General features: G+C 43.7%; 1 protein-coding gene across 1 annotated transcript in view; it reads right to left on the reverse strand.

The window, feature by feature from the left end:
- Positions 1 to 1316: 1316 nt before the first annotated feature.
- mpp6b (membrane protein, palmitoylated 6b (MAGUK p55 subfamily member 6)) overlaps positions 1317 to 16814 on the reverse strand; it is a 44927-nt gene continuing 29429 nt past the window's right edge. Inside the window, exons 5-13 of the mRNA XM_034160971.1 lie at positions 11375 to 11527; positions 11043 to 11270; positions 7939 to 8070; positions 6887 to 6983; positions 6564 to 6632; positions 6322 to 6483; positions 6021 to 6223; positions 4807 to 4935; positions 1317 to 2990 (exon numbers count right to left, since the gene is read on the reverse strand). Coding sequence (XP_034016862.1) covers positions 2814 to 2990; positions 4807 to 4935; positions 6021 to 6223; positions 6322 to 6483; positions 6564 to 6632; positions 6887 to 6983; positions 7939 to 8070; positions 11043 to 11270; positions 11375 to 11527 — 1350 coding nt within the window. The 3' untranslated portion in view covers positions 1317 to 2813. The remainder of the gene's footprint in view (positions 2991 to 4806; positions 4936 to 6020; positions 6224 to 6321; positions 6484 to 6563; positions 6633 to 6886; positions 6984 to 7938; positions 8071 to 11042; positions 11271 to 11374; positions 11528 to 16814) is intronic.

Genomic DNA, 16814 nt, shown 5'->3' on the forward strand with positions numbered 1-16814 from the left:
CAAACTCCAGGTGGGCTGCCATGTGCCTTTTACGAAAGAGTGGCTTCCGTCTGACCACTCAACCATACAGTCCGTAATGGTGCATTGCAGCAAAGATGGTTGTCCTTCTGGAAGGTTCTCTTTCTACAGGAACGCTGGAGCTCTGACAGCATGGGGTGCTTGGTCACCTACCTGACTAAGGCCCTTTTCCCAGATCTGTCAATTTAAATGGGTGTTCAGCTCTAGGAAGAGTCCTGGTGGATCCAAACAATCCTGTCTCAGGTTTACAGACAGTTCCTTTGACTTCATGCTTGGTTTGTGCTCTGACATGACTGTCAACTGTGGGAGTTATGTAGACAGGTCTGTGCCTTTCCAAATTAAGTTCAATCAACTGAATTTACCCCAGGTGGACTCCAATTAAGCTGGAGAAACATCTCAAGGATCATTAGTGGAAACAGGATGCACCTGAGCTCAATTTTGAGCTTCATGTCAAAGGCTGTGAATACTTAAGTACATGTGATTTCTTAGTTTGTTTTTAATACATTTGCAAAAATATCAACTTTTTTTTCTCCACATGGTCATTATGGGGTATTGTGTGTTGAGGGGGAAAAGAATTTCATCCATTTTGGAGTAAGGCTGTACCATAAAATGTAGAAAAAGTGAAGCACTGAATACGTTCTACACTATAGGCCCTGGTACACTGAGGCTAGATTATAATTGTTAGGGCACCTTAAGTGGTACAGATCATGGGCACAAAACAAAAAACCCGGCTTAAATAATTTGTTAAACTTTATTCATTGCAGAGTTGTTGATGGAAATATAAAAATTGCTGTGGACAAACAATGTGAAAAAACATTTCAGCAAGTAGTAATGCAGTTTTCTAAAATGAGACCGGGGGGGGGGAATTGTTAATGTGATCTTGAGCAGCATGATCATTTTGGTCAAGGCTTGAAGCTAACATTTTTATTTTATCTTAAGACTTCAGAAAAATCTGTTGATCAGATTACTTGATCTCACTGACATTTGATATTTACAATAAATAAATAAAAAAGGACGAAAGCAGGATTTTTACCTTTTTTTAAGACAACAGACATTTTGTTAAAGTAGATATAAAGATTTGTCTTGCACTGGAAAAGATTAGGATTAAATAACTGAATTTTTGGCGTACACCTCCTGCATAAGGCAGTGTGTAAATTTTAACGTTCCATGAAGCCTGGAATCGACATTTTACAATAATGTTGCAACAATGCAACGCAAATCATTATATATATATATATATATATATATATATATATATATATATATATATATATATATATATATATATATATATATAATCTCAACAAAACTGCTAAATTCTTGAGGCTGACCTGAAATACAGATAATTTATTTTGGGGCAGATCTACAAGAAAATGTTAGTACCCTTTTAGTTATGATTTAATTTAAAAAAATTTTTTTTTTTTTAAGTTTTATTAAAGTCATCTTATAGCCAATACTGAAACAGAGTGAATTTCCAACTTTATTTGATTTGCTTTGGTTACTGCAACACTGAGGGTCACATCAATGAGCGAGAGCATAAACGCCACATTCTCACACGTAAAATGACACGACAGGCTCATTACATTAGAATAATGATCATTTGGAGGAGGGGAAAAAACCCTACACTCGAGGAAAAAAATTATTAAAGCTAAACAAAGACGTGACATTGTTTCCTTTGGATAAACTTAAACGGAATGTTTTCTACACTGGACGAGAGTGTTCCAAATATGTGGAAAGTTGATGACTGTCCTCTATGGCATCCACAGCTCTTGATTGGCGCATCAATGTTGGAACTTGGGATGGCAACAATCGATCAACATTTTCACAAAAGGAAAGTGACGACAACACTTGATCTCAAGGGGATGCGACTAAAAACTATGCCTAATGTAATAGATTAATGAAAAAATATGGCCCGAGTATTTCACTAGACCTTCAGTATAATTCTCACTGGAATTTCACATCGGTATGAATAGAAAGATCTTTCATAAAAAGTTATAAACAGTTAAATAAATAAGCACACTCTTTGTCTTTTGAGTTTGTGTAGAAAAAGTTGCATGATGTGCAGGCCCAAGAAGAGAGTGCAGCAAGTTTTTCGTCGTTTTGTAAATTACTGGGGCCCGGTTTCATAAAGTGGTCTAATCTAATAGTCTACTAAACTTACTTAATTGACTAAGGTTAGCCACCCAACATTAGCCATCTAATCTCCATTTCACATTGACTGCTAAACTTGTAGATTAGCCGTCTAACGTTAGTCGTCGATTTTCACGGGCATAAGTGGCCTTGCCAGTGGCGTTGCCAAGAAACACCTCTGATGCGCGAGAGATTTGTTTACTTCCGGGGTGGTCGTCTGTGAAATACCTGGCAGAGTCTGCCGCACCAGAAGGAACGCGCTCCCGGTTTCGGCGTCCGTAAACATCGCCAATGGATTATTCCAGTCCCGGAACACCCGCTCCCGCCGCAAGGCTCTCCTTCCTTCCTCCTCCATCAAATGGTGGTACATAATAGCCACCACTTTTGAGGTAAGACACTGATGTTTTGTCAACTAAAATAAAGTTAGTTTCCTCTGTACTAGGCTAAAAACTTTAGGCGACTAAGCACTTTGCGCAATGATTAACATCAAAAGATTACCCTCCTAAGTGAGATTATTTGACTAAACAAGATGAGACCGCTATATGAAACCAAGCTCAAGTATATTATTTAAAATAGCTGACTGCTGCCCTTCTTTGGACGTTGCGGTCAGATCCATACACTCGCTGGCGAGTCGGTGTGATGGGGGCGCAGATCCGTGCTCCTCCTCAGTACACCCAGTTCACAGGGACCCACTGGGGCTCGTTACACAGTTTTTCAACAGCGGCCTGTAACGTCTCAAACGCCTTGTCCAGGTTGTTGTTGACTATGGTCAGGTCAAAGTAGTGGTTGTAAGCCCGCTGGATCCGGGCGCTCTCATCCACAGTCTTCTTCAAGTCCACATCCTGTAAACACATAATGTGGAAGTGAAAAAATGCGAGCTCCCCGAACGTACAGAAAATCCCATTTTCCTCCATAACTTTGATGCTGTTTGCATGATTATTCTGACTGCATTCAAATGTTTCTTGCACGTCCTCAGAAATTGCTCAATTTTGTTGTTCAGCTCATTCTTTCATTTCGTATTCTATCCAACTTTGTACTGTGCACATTTGCCTCGGCCATATCCAACTTTTTCTCCTGCATTCCCTTCACTGCCTGTGCCCACAGGTTACTGCTGCTCCAACCACAGGACAAATATTAAAATGGATGCAAAGAACAATAATAAAATAAAAACAGCGGCGCTACTAAACTTTAAAGCTACATTGTGTGAGATTTTTTATTTTTTTTTGGCATTTATTAACAGAAATGTAACATATCACTCAGAACCATCTGGTCATTACTGCATAATTTCCTTCAACACTCAGTAAGAGTTCATAAACTTGGAATGAGTCCTTCAGATCTACATGGGAGTGGGCCCCCTCGTGGAGGTCCGCCAAAAGAGACATACTTACGCTGTCTTTTACATTGTGGCCAGAAAACAAGAAAAAAAGTTGATGAATATACTATATACTGTCTACCGGTTCATAACAATAGATCCTACACACTGTAGCTTTAAAGTGTCATTGATGCAAAATAGTTGTGTACAGCAATTTAAAAGTGTTAACCTTGAAAGCTTTCTCAAAATCATAATTACAATTAGGAAATTACAGGCAAAATTTTGGGTATTTTGGGGCAAATTGGTACATAACTATCTATAAAGCAAGATACGTGTGTGTGTTATGAAAATTTTGGGGATTAAATTTCAAAATGTTTATTTTAAAATCCTCATTAGTAGCACACCGCGGAACATTCTCACGTGCCAGCTTTGACAAAGATGGTCAACAAAGATGAGTCACTCTGCCTTAAACAGGTGCCTATTTCTAAAGAGTTCACGGGGAGAGATGGAAGAAATAAATTAAATAAATGATACACAAACAGTCAGAGATATGTGCGTCCCCCCCCCCCAGAAAAAAATCCTTTATATATAAATTTTAAAATGAGTAGTTTTTAATTTAAATATGTAAATAAATCTTTCCATTTCTAAAATGCCTCACAGTCTCTCTGTTCATTAATGACTGAGTTCATTTAATCCCAAACATCATTCAGTAAATCTGAAATATTCTTGGCTTCATTTGGTGACCTGTCTTACTAACACGTTTAGTACCACTAGATGTCGCACTAGAGACTTAGACCAAAACACCAGCTTTCCTTCATCCACCCCCCCAATCTCACCCCTTTTCCATTATCTGTCTTCAGCGAGGTGTTGATAAAGTCACAAGAGACGTGTTTGACAGCAATGCAGTCATATATCTGTCTTTCACAGCGCATGACACGCATGCACTAAACGTGCATGTGTGGCCAGTCTGTCTATGAAAACACAGAACAGAAAACTTAGACTACAGCCCTCAGAGAGAGTGTTGCTTAATTCTCTGTGCAGCGTGACACTATGGTGCTACACCTTTACATTGAAAACAGTAACTGGCTGCAATAATAAAACTGCAGTGTGTCAGATTTTGTGCCATCTAGTGGAGAGGTTTCAGATTGCATTTTGCTGTTAGTCACGACTAGGGATGGGTATCGAGAACCGGTTATCAGTCCTTTAGAGTGGCCATTGTTTTTGGGGGGTGTTTGTCAGGAAAATGATAATTTCTCTACATTGATTACAGACCCTGCAGCGGGTCAGATTTTCGGTGGCGCTACATGCACGTGTGAAAGGTGAAGATGTGCAAGGCGCCGACTTACCGTGAGCTGCTTTGTGGTGAGTCCGGCATCCACCACAGCTTTGTGCATGGCCTTGAGCGTGTCGAACTCAGGCGCTGCGATGAACACCACATAAGGCATGAACTCCACCGTTTTCAGCACCTTCAGAGCCTGCGGAAACACGTGGCGGTGTTAACGGACCAGAAGAAGAACCTCTGCAAAAACATGGTTTGCTCTCAACATCCCTTCTCAGTCAGTTTTTCTCATTCCCAAAACAATCTCACATGGTTCATTCAACTCCATCTCAAACAGATTTTTAATAAAGCCCGACCAATGTGGATTTTCTTGGGGGACTGAGGCCAATATTCTGGAGTCGTAAAAACAAAAATTACAATAAATATATGAATTAATGAATTTATTCAGCACACACAAACTTAACAAACTAACTCGTAAAACAACAATTTAACAGTTTTGTGGGGCCGAAAGGGTGTATGTAGGCAGAAGCAAAATCTTCTGCATCTGCTGATACAGACAGGCATGCACATAACTGGTGCTCATGTGCTTGTGCGTGCTAAAAATAAATGATGCACAGCAGAAAACATAAGCGAAGCACTTCATAGGAGGAAAGCAATGACAGATTCTGCTGTGCATCAATAATTTTTAATCACACAAGAGCATGATGAGTACCATTTATGTGCATCCCTGGATATAGACATAAAAAAAAGAGGTAATGATTCCAAACATTTTGTTATCAACCCCTTATGGCAAAGAAATGTAACTGACACTTGATGGTTTACAGTTTAAACATAAACTTTATTATAAATATAACAACGCAGAACATACTGCCTTCACTTGTATTGGCAGTTGCTCTATCACGTCACTCAACATTTGCATAATACTCGTCTGTTTTGCCTCTGCCGAGCTGGCAGCGTGGTGACCACTTGTCTCTTGTGGCTGCACAACACCCACAATGACTGAAAGTTAACAGCAGCTGGCTGCTTTGCCTCGGTCGCTTGTAGCTAATTTGACCAAAGGGTGATGGGGTCCCAGCCATGCTTGATAGCATCGACAGTCAAAATGCCCTCTGCTGGACAAACTATGTCAGGACATCATTTCCAACAGCCAAACTGTTTTTCTACATTAGTAATTTGGTAAATAAAAGTTATCATAGCTGAAGGGCCATATCAACCGATATTCTCGGTAAACCAAAATATTGGCCGTGTTCTAATCTTTAATCCACTTAAAGTTTCTGGCACCTGCGGGTTGATGTCCAGGATGCAGGTGCGTCCTGCGGCCACCACCTCATGGATGGACTCTATCTTGGTGCCGTACAGGTTGCCGTCGTACTCGCCATGTTCCAGGAACTGTCCGGCCTTGACGTCCGCCTCCATTTCCGTCCTCGACGTAAAGTGGTAGGAATTGCCAGTGAGCTCTTCATCTCTCGGCCGCCGAGAGGTGACTTGGCGGGGACAAACAAACAAACATTGTTTGATTGCTCAACCATTTGTATCGCCTGTCTGAGAATTTGGAAAGACTGATAGGAACACAGTCACTCACATGGTATAGTGGTGCCGAAGCGCGTTGGATAGAGGACCATCAGTCGGTTCTTCAGGCTGCGCCGGCCCACTCCCTGAGCACCAATCAGAACCAGTGTCTTCCTCTGGAACGGGGGCACCTTTGCTACCTCCTCATAGATCTGCAGCTCATGCCTGTCAAACTCTGTCCAAACACAGGGACAATTTGAGCCCGCAAAAAACAATCAGATCCCAGAGAGGTGCGTTTGTGGATAATCTCCTCACCTGCATTCTTGGCTGTGAGGTACATCATCTTCTTCTTCTTTTTTCCAGCTATGGTTCCACAAAGGATCCCTGCAACAAAAAGACATTTATACACTACTGCAATTACAAGGGCTGACCACACGGGGGCAGCAATCAACCATTTTCCACTTTTGCTTTCTTGCTTAAATTACTTCATGGTGATACGACAAAGGCACCCGGACAGAAGGCTAATCAGTATTTCCGACATCATTCGCTAATGAGAAAACGTCACACATATGAAATACTTAGTTTGAACACATCTTCCACTGTTTGGAGAAAAACAAAAAACACATGCCCAGACATACCTGATCCATCAAAGTCTCGAGGGACAAAAGCTTTCCTCTTCTCTTCCAAGAACTGACTGGGTATCAGTCCAGTGGCTCCGCCCACCACATGGCAGGCCTTGCACAGAACACACATCATCTGTCAGCCAAGTCTGAAGCATCCTTTATTTTATTTTTGTCACAACAAATTATATGAAACCTGTGCAACACAACAAATTAAATGCACTTTTTTTTTTTTTTTTTTACTGTAAACCAAATAAATAATCACTTTTACAGTTGTGCGAACTGAGAATATTCTGGAATCCTGCTGCTGATTTGTCTAAAGAAAAGTATAAAAGTCATGATTTATTTGTGCTATAATACAGAGGGGCTACACATTAAATTTGGAGGCTTTAAATTGACTTGCAGTAAATAGATATGGTCCCATTCCAAACAGTGTTAAATCAAATTGATTGCTCCAAGTCAACTTTGGGAAGTGGGGAGAAATATGTCCCCTTTTAGATAAAAGACTGCTGAAATACACTCACTGGCCAATTTATTAGGTACACTTTGCTAGTACCAGGATGGACCCGCTTTTGCCTTCAGAACTGTCTTAATTCTTCATGGCACAGATTCAAGAAAGTGGTGGAAACATTTCTCAGAAGTTGGTCCACATTGACATGATGGCATCACGCAGCTGCCCATTCAACCAGTCTGCCCATTCTGTCCTCCGACCTCTAACATCAACAAGGCATTTTCATCCACACAGCTGTTGCTCACTGACCATTCTCTGTAAACCCTAGAGATGATTGTGTTTGAAAATCCCAGTAGCTCAGCAGTTCCTGAAATACTCAGACCTGCCCGTCTGGCACCAGTAACCATGTCACGTTCAAAGTCACTTAAATCCCCTTTCTTCCCCATTCTGATCTTCAGTTTGAACTTTAACAAGTCAGCTTCACCACATCTAGATGTCCAAATGCATTGAGTTGCTGCCATGTGATTGGCTGATTAGCCATTTGTGTTAAGCAATTGAACAGGTGTACCTAATAAAGTGGCCGGTGAGTGTACATGGGGGAAAAAAAAAAAAAGCTCACCTGCCACCAGTTGGGATCCTCCCTGTTGACAATCTGAAGGATGTCGCCTCTCTTGAAGGCCATCCCTGCCTCTCGACACGGGATCAGGCTGTCGCTGGCTGGATCGTAATCAAAGTACGGTCGCACGTGCACCTGTGATGAACAAATTTGGCGGGTGAAGCAGCGATGATTAAAGCATGCACTCTGTTTTCAAACATGGACACTTTTAAACTGTGCAGAGATCAAGTTGTATACACTGCACCTTTGCGTGTACACACAACTACAAAAACTGGAGAAAGCAGGGACAGAAAATGAATGAATGAGCAAACTACAAAATCAACCTCGAGTTCAACGTGCTGCCATTACAGCGGATGTCCCACAGTGTGTGGATGTTCACACCAGGACAACAGAAGAGACTTCTGTTAGGAAGTGCGGGCACTCTAGAAGACATATTAAACAAGCAGCCAGAGTAAAACCTCGACCAAGGCAGAACGAGTCCTTGTATTCTGTATTTCAGACACAATAATCAAAGGCTGGTCTCCCATTGCGATTTTCAGCACCGACTGACGTCCTGATTACAAATATGAGGTAATCAGGTCCAACTGTCTACAACAGCAGTTTGAAGTTGTGGCACTGAATGTAGCACCATGTGCTCACAGTGTGCATACACACTAATGTCTGTGGTTATAGCAACAAAGCTAAAATGTATCTGTTAACATCTGAAAAACTGTGTTCCTCTGAAGAGTGCAGCATGCCTTTCATGGGATACACAGGTATATTATGTTTCCAGAGGACATTTAAAGAGGTCGATGAACAGTGAGTCACTGAACAGCGAGTCACTGAACAGCACACACACACACACACACACCGATCGCTGCACTCACTTCACAAATAACACAATTTGCATTGTATTTTAATTTACATTGCGGCCGGGTATGATAAACATAATCAAGCTGCCCAATCCATATTCGAGTGGACATTATTTCAAGAAATGCTGACGAAATAATAACAACCCCACCTGTACAAATAAAATAAATGATAAATGTGCGGCCTGTTACAGGTACGCAACACATACTCCATTCTGCCTATACGTTCGCTGTGTTTTTGCCAGAGCAATGAGCAGAGCTATGTGCCTCAAAACTTCAATTTTCACCATTTTCACAAGCTGGGGCTTGAAAAATACTGGACAAAATATAAACCAGAATGTGAACACAAAACTGGAATTGTAACGTAGAACATTTGGCTGTGGACGATATTCAAAGTTTTCACACAGCCTGGTGACGGCAACTCAAAACACTATTCCGGAATGCTTCAAAACCTTTGCAACACCAGTGGTGGGCACAGTTCCGCTAATCCACTAACTGCTAATTAGCAAAGCTAACTTTTTTGTTAGCGAATTAGCTTTTCAGCTAACTTTGCAAACCATCAGCGGATTAATTAGCTTCTGCTAACTTTAGTTCAAATAAATTTCATCCCGCCAACATTTCTTTGCTGGCATAGTTAAGGCCAAACAGTCAAAAACATTAATAAACCCTAAAGGCAAACATTAATTCCTGGCTGTTGCAAAACATGCAACAGCCAGGCCGCCAGAAGGAACTCAGCCCTCCCCAGCAGAAGGGGGCGGGCCAGCGCGTCATTTACTTTCAACGTACAGCAGCCCAGACAGTGGCATAAGACAATGACAAATGACAAAATTCTTTTCACTCATGATCACAACATAACTCTTCACCAAACTACATTCCTTGAACTATAAACAACAAATCTATAACATTAACAACACTGCTAAACTAATATCTACTATAATAATAAAAACAAACCCCAAACTCCCATAATGCATTGCTGCAATGCATTATGATCAATAGTGTGTCTGCTTTAAAGATGGCATGTACATGCAAACCTTTAGTTTTAAGTGAAAAGACACTTATTTATGCAGTTAAATTTATCTCATTAATACCTGCAAATGCACAGAGAGTGATAGTCCTTGATTTGCACACGTTTTGTGATCCACAAACACAAATTTCCAATTTGTAACTGGTGTGTGTTTTTACAAATAAATGTGCATTTGTAAATATGTCATTTTTTCCATTTGCAAAAAAAAAAAAAAAGCATTTGCAAAACTGGAAATTCTGTTTGTGAAGTGTGAATCGGCATGTTGATCACTGATCACACGTTGGACGCACTTCACTCTCCTATCCAGTAGATGGCAGTGCACTATGCATTTGGACGAGAGGGGGGGGGGGGGTGATGAGAGGAATGCCTTAATGCCTTTTGGTGCTTGTGTTGGTTTAATGCTCAAACCTTAAAAATTAGTGCATTACTTTAAAAGTACTCAGGAACCTCTGTGGTGCTTGAAACTGGTTTATCAGTCACAGACAGTGTGCCAAGTCAATACTAAAAGTTCGCGGTTAGCTATAACTTCTAATTTATTTTTTTTAGGGGTTTACTGGTTTAGCGTTATAAAAGTTAACTTTTCAGTTAGCAGATATCAAAGCTAACTTTTCAGTTAGCTGTGCCCACCACTTTGCAACACTAACGTTTCAGGACAAAGACGTGCTGTGCTAAACGGGGCCTTGTTACATCATCAACTGGTTTAGACCCATCTGCCACCTGCTGGACATTCCAGAATGTGCATCTATATCAAATTATAAGTTTCATATTTAAAGGCTACTGTCTAAAAAAACATAAAAACACAACTTCTTTGACTGAACTCAATCTGTTGTGTAACATACCCTGAGTCAGAATGCATGATGGGACTTTGCATCATTTCTCATTCAGTTTTAAGATGATTAAGCCTGAGAAGTGTTCCGGAGTCTCTATGCGTCGATTTGAATGTCAGATCTACAAACTTAAAATAATCAACAACGATAAATAAAATATCAGTCATGACTGTTGTGAAAAAGCACGAGATGTCAGAAAATATGCATGCGTGTTTAAAGAAAGAGCGGCCGTGACCTAGATGGCGTGTGGCGTGTTATTAATAGGGCCGCCAGGGTTCGCTTTGCTGCACAGAGGATTGTGGGAGAGATCACCAGCCCCGTACTGCAGCCCAGCAGCTGCCACTCATTATGTAAGTGCTGCCATGCGCCTGCTTGCGTTTATATTGCCGCCCGTGCACTTGGGTGTACCTGTGGCGGGGTGGGGGCGTCTCGGTAGCTAGGGAGAATTTTCAGCGTGATGCCCCCGCTGCAGTCCTTCAGCATCTCCTGCAGCTCGATGGGGTTGTTGCCGACGTCCTTCCCATTCACCTCCTTGATGATGTCGCCCACGTGGAGGAGGCCCTGCCTGTCAATCATACCGCCGTGCAGGATTCGAGCGATGACCAGGTCATCCTTCTCCACTCGAAAGGTCACGCCCTGACGGGGAGAGCAGAAGGAGGCGTGAGGGACTCCTGAGTGTTTCTTCACGTTCACTCACACAGCGCTCCTCTATTATTCACACGCGCAGACGGGCTGCTCACCAGCGGCTCTCCGGCCTTCTTTCGGATGCCGATCATGCGCACGGCGTCGGCCTGCATCAGGGCGTTGTTCACCGCCGCATCGTTGGCCGTCTCAGCAGGGGGCGGGACTTCATAGCATTTTGAGGCCACCATGTCGTGTGCTTCTAAAAGAGACTGGAGGAGGGCAGTGTGAGGATGCAGCGGCGCACAAAAGATGCAGCGGCAACTTGATGTGTCAAAGAAAAATGAGAGCTGGAGGGAAATTACAGCGGTAATGATCGCCTCCATTATTCAGTAATGAATAAAATAAACAGTGATTTTCTTCATGTCCAGGAGCCAGAGGTGACCTCTCCAAATGTCGTATTTAGTCATCAGCTGCATTAAGCCAAACACATTCAATATGCACAGAGACAAAATAGATCAAAGAGACAAAACCTCACATTTCCAAAGCTGGAAATAGTTTAATTAATAAGTGATAAATAATTCATGATAATTCATTTTCTGCCATCCGGGTGCATGACTAAATTATTTAAATGATAGTACCCGTAGGCATGAAGACAGACAGAGTGAGAGCTTCTGGTAAATTTAAGCTCCCCTGGACATTTAAAGAAGCCACCTCTGTGAACAGCTTTTCCACCAATGACCTTCTGAGGCTTAAGGTGCCTTGACACTTGCATAAATTTGATAAGCCCATTGGCATGCATTCTGGGATGCCAATGAGTAAACTCGTTATAAACTGTTGGAAACTGTTGGGAAGGTGTCGTAGCACGGACCCACAACAGGGGGCGCAAATGAACGGACAATGAGTAAGCCAAAAAGTAACAATTTAATGTTGTGATAATACACAACTAAATTTACAGAAATTTGCACAGTCAATTAACACCAGGTGACGTGTGGGCAGGCTCGAAGATAGAAGACCCCCAACGAGAGAGAAGCCGCGTCCCACATGGCTTCCACCACCAACGGTCTGAAGAACACCGGAGCCGCCAAGTCCCGAATCCCCAGGTGGCCTCTGTCTTCGGCTGTCGACCCTGGTACTGCTGGCAGAAAGCAGAGATAAGATGAATGAGTGTGAGTCCGCACACTCAGTAATCCACAGTCCATACACAGTTAGGAGGGAGCTCCTCCACCTCCAATCACACACTCGTGCAGCTCCTGGTTAACCACTTATCTGGGTTGGGGTGTGAGGCGAAGCCGTCGCTGTCACACCAAACGCCAATCCCCCAGACAAGGCAACACTCCAGGAAAACGGCTGCAACAGAAGTTCAGGTTATTACACACAAAGTGTCAGTCAGCAGAGAAATTACCTCTTCAATAGTAGTTGATTTCTCGGCGAGGAGGTGGAGTTGCAGTCCGGCTTATAAAGTGGTGTAGATGAGTGACAGCTGGTGCGATGAGTGACAGCTGGTGCGATGAGTGACAGCTGTCACTTCTTCTGGGTCTGGCGCCCTCTCGTGCTTGGAGCCCGCACTCCAAGCAGGGCGCCCTCTGGTGGTGGTGGGCCAGCAGTACCTCCTCTTCAGCAGCCCACATAACAGGAAACTGTGCAAGACTGCATGCCAATGTGCGATTTTTTTTGAAATGCTCAAAATTTCTGGTGAAAACTCATCGTGAACATTGCGCAACATATTCTAAAACACTGCATGTCACTGCGTGCTGCTGAGAGATGTTACATATAAAATAAACATAACTTTACAGATACATTATCTAACTTATAAGAAGGAATGAAAATGTAACTGTTTTACCAATCTATTACTATACATATATTATAAATAATTACCTTTGAGACAAGATTCCAAATGCGTTCTCCGCCGCATGATGCGCACAAGACAACCTGCAGCTGTAGATAATTTCTCTGTAGTTCTGGGAGCGAGAATGGTTTCATTGGCCAAGTTCTGAGAGCAAATGCGTCATCAGCTATCAAATTATTATTTTATATAGCACAGTGTCCAGCGGGAGAAAGCAGGACACATTGGCAAGACGAATTGCGTGGCAGTCCAAGTGTAAAAGTGCCTTTACTCTTCTTGCGGAGAGTGTGAACGAATGTCTTTCTAGATGAACTGTATGTGTGTGCGCCACGTTTGGTGGGCATCAAGAGATGAAAAACTTAAATGGTGGCCTTTTACCCCAATGACTGACTATTTTATGAAACCTATGAGCATCATATAGAAATAAACTTTGCATAAGCATAAAATAATATAATAAATAAAATTTAAGTATAAATGATCATCCTCTATTAGCTTGTCCCTTTAAGTGTTCATGCTTCTTTTAATTTTCAAAATAATAAATGATAAATTAACAACAATTTGACCACGTTGTTTAATGCACCTTTGTTTAAAGCACCAGGCGCAAAGTTAAATGTTCAAAACAAACTGTCTTATGGGAAACAAATGACAAATGTGCATCTAAAACACATTTTAATTAATCAACATGTTGCCTGATCAGTATTTCTGCACCGTCTTTGAGCCAAACCTGAGATTATCTTCACAATAATCGCACAAACAATCACAGCCAAAAATCAGGAGCTCTGTGAGGTCAGTGTGATGTCACTTGTTTCCCTTGTTGTGCCTCACACACACACACACTAGGTCAACAGGGGTTTATCCTTCGGCTTACAGCACAAAGAGCTCCGATTGGTTCAGAGGCTCACTCGTCCCTCTCCGATTGGTTTAGCCGGCACTAGTCCTCTGGTCGGTTTAGGGACTGAGCGGTAAACGCACTGCTGATGTGCGAGTAAAGATCCAAAACATCGGATATCTGCTGATGTATCTACAGCCCGCTGATTTTAATTCTTCACTGAGTGACTAAACTTCAAAAAAAAAAAAAGAGAGACAAAACTGTGTTTGTGAGGTATTTGGGAAATGTATAATCCAATTCTGCTGCATATTTCAGTATTTAAATGCACTGTGCAGTTATACACATATTACATATGGGTATGGCTGCAGAAATAATTTGTTAATTTAGATTAATTATCATAGGGGGAAAAAAGCAAATTATTTCCACTCCTTTGACCCTCAATCTTCTACATTTAATTAAAAACGCACACACGGAACTGTTGATAGTGTTGTGTGGGCCGCCAGAAGAGGATGTACTGCTGGCCCACCACCAAAGGGCGCCCTGCCTGACGTGCGGGCTTCAGGCACGAGAGGGCGCTGCCGCCACGGACACAGCCACTCATTAATTCCTGACAGCTGTCACACATTCTTCATCATCGCACTCCATAAAGACCAGACATCATCTCCACCTCATCGCCGAGATATCATACTTCATTGGAGGTAATACTCTCAGCCTTTTTGTGAGATTTATAAATCTGTTATTGTGAGTGTTTGCAGGAGAACCGGTCGTTTTTGCAGAGGCTGTGCAAGACGGCGCTCCTTTTCATCTGAGACCACTGCAACATATTGAGTGAGAGGTGGAGGTGGCATTCCCACCGCTGTTGTTACTGGGTGTACACACACCCACACTTGACTGTCTTTGTTCTTCGCCAGCAGTACCAGATCCGACAGTCGGGGACGGTGATCACCTGGGAATTCGGGACTTGGCGGCTCCAGTATTCACCAGGTTCTGTGGGGGCGGAAATCGTGTGGTTCCGGCTCTTCTCAGGACAGACGTCTTCTATCCTCGAGCCTGCCCACACGTCACCTTTGTAATTTGACTGTAATTATATTCTGAGATTGTCTGTATGTTCGTTGTGCACGTTTCACAACATTAAATTGTTACCTTTTGGCTCATCTATTGACCGTTCATTTGCGCCCCCTGTTGTGGGTCCGTGTCACTACACTTTCACAACAGGATATCTCGGCCAGCGTCATGGACTCCGAGGGGCGTCACCCGGCTGTTGAACGACCAATGGGAGAGCAGGGAGCGCAGGCGTCTGCAGGAGGCATGATTGGTGAGCTACAGCACATTCTCACCGCCTTTACGGCTCGGTTGGACCAAATGACCGAGCAAAACATCCTCCTGAACTGCAGGGTGGAGGCTCTCTCCGCACAGATGGCGGCAAGCACTCAGGGCGCTGCTGCAGCTCGTCCTCCTGCCGACCTTGTGCAGGATATGAACGTTCCAGTGGTGGTTCAACAACCCCTCCCACCATCCCCTGAAGCATACATAAGCCCTCCTGAGCCGTACGGAGGTTGTGTGGAGACGTGCGCGGACTTCCTCATGCAATGTTCGCTCGTCTTCGCACAACATCCCATCATGTACGCGTCAGATGCTAGTAAAATAGCTTATGTGACTGCTCTGCTTCGGGGTAAAGCACGCGCCTGGGCTACGGCGCTCTGGGAACAGAACTCACGGTTGTTATCAGCATACACTGGGTTTGTGGGGGAGTTCAGAACAGTGTTTGATCACCCTAACAGAGGAGAGACCGCTTCAACCGTGCTGCTGTCAATGAGACAGGGACGCGAGAGCGCAGCCGCTTATGCAGTCAACTTCTGCATCGCGGCTGCGAGGTCCGGCTGGAATAACGTTGCGCTCCGCGCCGCCTTCATAAACGGACTGTCGTTGGTTCTGAAGGAGCAGCTGGTAGCTAAGGAGGAACCACGGGATTTAGATGGGCTTATCGATCTCGTTATACGGTTAGACAATCGGTTAGAGGAACGCCGTCGGGAGCGAGGCGAAGGACGTGACCGGATACGCGCCGCCCCTCTCCCTTCCGGGTTTGAAAAGGCGCCGCCCTCCCCACGCTCCACAACCACAGCGCTCCGTGGGGTAACAGCTCCCCCTGCTGACGTTGTTAGGGAAACGCACAGGGCCAAAATGAGGAGGCTGATCCGCGGGGAGTGTTTTCTCTGCAGCTCAAAGGAGCACATACAGAAAAACTGCCCCAAACGGCCAAAACGACAACACTCGCCCTTAGAGACTGGGCTAAGGGGGAGTCAAAACATTCAATTCAGACACACACAGATTGCCACACGACTCCCAGTCACAATCCTGAGCGGGGATTTAACCCTTCAAGCCCCAGCACTGGTGGACACGGGGTCAGAAGGGAATCTGCTAGACAGCAGATGGGCAAGGGAGGTAGGGCTCCCTCTGGTGGCGCTTCCTTCGCCATTACAGGTTCGGGCACTAGATGGCACCCTCCTCCCTTTACTCACACACAAGACACAACCAGTAACTCTGGTGGTGTCTGGAAACCATCGGGAGGAGATTGAGTTTTTTGTAACTCCTTCTACCTCCCGCGTGATTTTGGGCTTCCCATGGATGTTGAAGCACAATCCCCGGATTGATTGGCCGTCTGGGGTGGTGGTTCAGTGGAGCGAAACCTGCCATCGGGTGTGTTTAGGATCCTCGGTTCCTCCCGGTTTACAGGCTAAGGAGGAGGTCAAAATCCCTCCCAATCTGACGGCAGTGCCGGTTGAGTACCACGATCTTGCTGACGTCTTCAGCAAGGATCTGGCACTCACCCTTCCCCCGCACCGTCCGTACGATTGTGCCATTGATTTGGTTCCAGGCGCTGAGT

This window comes from Thalassophryne amazonica, chromosome 20 (assembly GCF_902500255.1).
Source record: "Thalassophryne amazonica chromosome 20, fThaAma1.1, whole genome shotgun sequence".
Taxonomy (NCBI): Eukaryota; Metazoa; Chordata; class Actinopteri; order Batrachoidiformes; family Batrachoididae; genus Thalassophryne; species Thalassophryne amazonica.